This window comes from Notothenia coriiceps, unplaced genomic scaffold (genome assembly GCF_000735185.1).
Source record: "Notothenia coriiceps isolate Sejong01 unplaced genomic scaffold, NC01 NC01_scaffold00005177, whole genome shotgun sequence".
NCBI classification, from domain to species: domain Eukaryota; kingdom Metazoa; phylum Chordata; class Actinopteri; order Perciformes; family Nototheniidae; genus Notothenia; species Notothenia coriiceps.
Genome location: NW_011337878.1, coordinates 117 through 3,334, shown reverse-complemented (window position 1 = coordinate 3,334; position 3,218 = coordinate 117). Strand labels below are relative to the sequence as shown.

General features: G+C 41.4%; 1 protein-coding gene across 1 annotated transcript; it reads right to left on the bottom strand.

Annotated features, from left to right (window-relative positions):
* Window positions 1–363: 363 nt before the first annotated feature.
* Window positions 364–3,011, bottom strand: LOC104942818 (type I inositol 3,4-bisphosphate 4-phosphatase-like; the record flags this gene model as incomplete). The annotated part of the gene is made up of 6 exons (XM_010768117.1): window positions 364–380; window positions 712–860; window positions 952–1,042; window positions 1,683–1,800; window positions 1,895–1,974; window positions 2,895–3,011. Coding segments are annotated over 6 exons (572 nt in total), but the record flags the coding sequence as incomplete, so codon positions are not given.
* Window positions 3,012–3,218: the final 207 nt, after the last annotated feature.

The following is a 3,218-nucleotide window of genomic DNA, read 5'->3' as shown; positions in this document are numbered from 1 at the left end:
GTGTGTGTGTGTGTGTGTGTGTGTGTGTGTGTGTGTGTGTGTGTGTGTGTGTGTGTGTGTGTGTGTGTGTGTGTGTGTGACACGGTGTGACACAGTGCAGGTGTGTGTAGGCGGCTGTTGGCTATCAGGCAGGGAGGTGCTGCAGACACACAGCACTGACAGAGGAGCGGGGCGACAAAGTGCTGTTGATAAGGAATGGAGACAGAGGGTCACATGAGGGACTGCTGGCTTCAATCCCGCTGCACTAAGTACACACACACACACACACACACACACACACACACACACACACACACACACACACACACACACACACACACACACACACACACACACACACACACACACACATTTACCATCAGCTCCTCCAGCTCACACACACCCTTGACCGCACAGAAGCGTTTCCCAGCAAGTCATCCACATGATGCTCTGATGAGCTCACAGTTCCTGCAATTAACATCTGCAGCTGTGCAAGTCCAACTCCTCAAACCTCCCACATTACAAGGAACCATTAGCAATAACGGACGCAGTGGGAATCATTAAGATAATGTCTCTTTCACTGTATGAAGCTGATACCGTCAATGAGTACATACAGGATAAACAGTTCAGATATCACACACTCATTTACCAAAAGAGACATTACAGATTCCTTTCTTCCCTATATACAATGCATGAAATTGCAACATGAATCTGACCAGTCGCGATATTTTACCTGACGGCGTCTTCCTCCAGCAGCAGCTTGACAAACTGTCGGGGAATATGAAGAGAGAGCGCACTCTCGGCCATCTGCTCCAGGGTCCGGAGGTGGTTACCGTCTGTGGTGGGGAACCGGTACGTTCGTGACATCACGCCCCCGAACACTGAAGCAGACCGACACGTAGAACCACAGCCGTGAGTCACCATACTGTCACTCATTGTCAGACAGGAGGTTTATATGTAGCTCACACTCACCAGCCTTCAGCACAGGGTCTTTACACAGAGAGGAAGACTTGGATTTAATGGCCATGGGTTCAGTCAGGCTCGCATCAACAGAGAGAACCATCTGACACACACACACACACACACACACACACACACACACACACACACACACACACACACACACACACACACACAAAAGAAAAATCCAATATTGTTCACGTGTTTTTTTTTCTTAATCATTGATTTGTGACCTGTTATTTAAAAAGAAGAATACTACTCGGCCAGGCAAAACATTATGAGGTTAATTAGTTTTGATGGGACAAATATAAAGATTATTATCAGTTATTCAACCAATATGTTTAGCCTGAAAAAGGTTTTTAAAAATGTGTTTGAAAGCCAAAGGTGATTTCATAAAATTGTTTGTTTGTCCAATCAAAAATCCAGAATGTAAACATATTTGGTTTTTTTTCACAATTGAGAAGCTGAACTTCATTTTATTAGAATTTGTATTTGTATTACTCCACTAAAAAGGGGGACTGAAATAATAGATCAATGACGAAAATTGGGGCTGATTATTTCTCTTATTCTTTAAACATGATCATGCAAAAAGCACAATAATATCACTATACCTGCTCAATATAACTAATGAAATATAGATTTTTACATTATGGTATTTTACTATAAGTAAGTAAGCATTGTATAAAATAAAATAATGAATCAACAAATCAATGTAGTTGTAGTAAGTGAAAGTGTTTCCTCACCCTGCCGTTCACCGTGTCTCCTCTCTGGAGTCGAGCCACAGGAGCTCTCTGCTCTCTCTTCTCCTCGATCTGCCAGGCGATGACCGTGATGTTTCCGACCCGCTCGTTCTCCCCCGACCTGACCCACAGTGACATCGAGAAAATCAGACACGCATCCAGCAAGCAGGGGCTGTCATTGAGTCGCTGATAGAGGGAAGTGTGTTTCCTGTTACCTGAGAGTCAGGTGCAGTCTGTGGTGTTTGTCCTGCAGCAGCTCCTTCACCGAGAACATGGACGTGCCCAGCATGTACATCTGTCAGCAAGAGATTAGAAGGATTTCACTCAGATTAGTGTAGGCAGAGATGGAGGAAGAATTAAGATCCTTATTATCAGAATCTACACTGTAAAATGACTCAGCTTCATTAGAAGTGCTGCGTTCAGAACCTTACATAAGACCAATCATCAAAGTATTATCAGCTAAATATACTCAAAGTAAAGGTACTACTATGTTTATTATTACTGTATGTTTTTTGTATCAATATTACTGCATTAGTGTGTTTTGCATTCGACTGTTATACTGTAGATGCTTAAGATAAACTGAAGGATGGACATTGCTATGGAAATGTCCATCCTTCAGTTTATCAGAAACATCCAAATAAAAAATGACAACATTTGGAGATACATGTTTTTCACTAAATGGAATTGTACAAACTGACTACTTTTAAATCCAGGCTGAAGACTTATCTTTTTGTCGCTGCTTTTAATTGAAACTGAGCCGTTCTGTTCATCAGTAAAGTGGAACTTCTGTGTGAACTATTCATATCTTAAACTGCACTGTAACTTTTTATTCATGTACTTTTTATTCATTTATTTTTCTTTTAATGTTTATTTTATTATGTTTTACTGTTTTTAAATGCCTTTGTCTGAATTTTTTTCATTTTTGTAAAGCACCTTGAATTGCCTTGTGTTGAAAGGTGCTATATAAATAAACTTGCCTTGCCTTGCCTTACAAAGATTTGTAATCTGAAAAGTAACTTAAGTACAAAAATAAGTACAATATTGTTCTTGTAGATACAATTGAGTTTAAGTACAAAGTTGCATACAATAGAAATACTCAAGTTAAGAGCTTGTACCTTATTATTGTACTTAGTTACATTTCACCAATGAGTCTAGACTTGTAAGACAGTGGAGACAGGTGGTTTTGGAAGAAAGTGTATTTGTGTGATTGTTTACCGTGCCCTGTGTGCGGTCCTTCACATCGTAGACAGACAGTTTGACCTGAGTCTGCTGCGTGATCAGAGAGTCCTGGAAGAACGACACGCTGCTCAGGAAGATCGGGTTACTGGTGGCCTGCAGACAGAGAGAGAGACAGGGAGTGAGACAGGGAGTGTCAGAGATAGAAAGCAGAGACAGATCCTAACCAAGTACAGGCTCAGTGACCACAAACTGGCAATCGAAACAGGAAGACTCAAAAGATCCTGGCAACCAAAAGAGAACAGAACATGTGGTCACTGTACGACAGGTGAGACTGAGACAGAGATGCACTTCCTCCTGAAG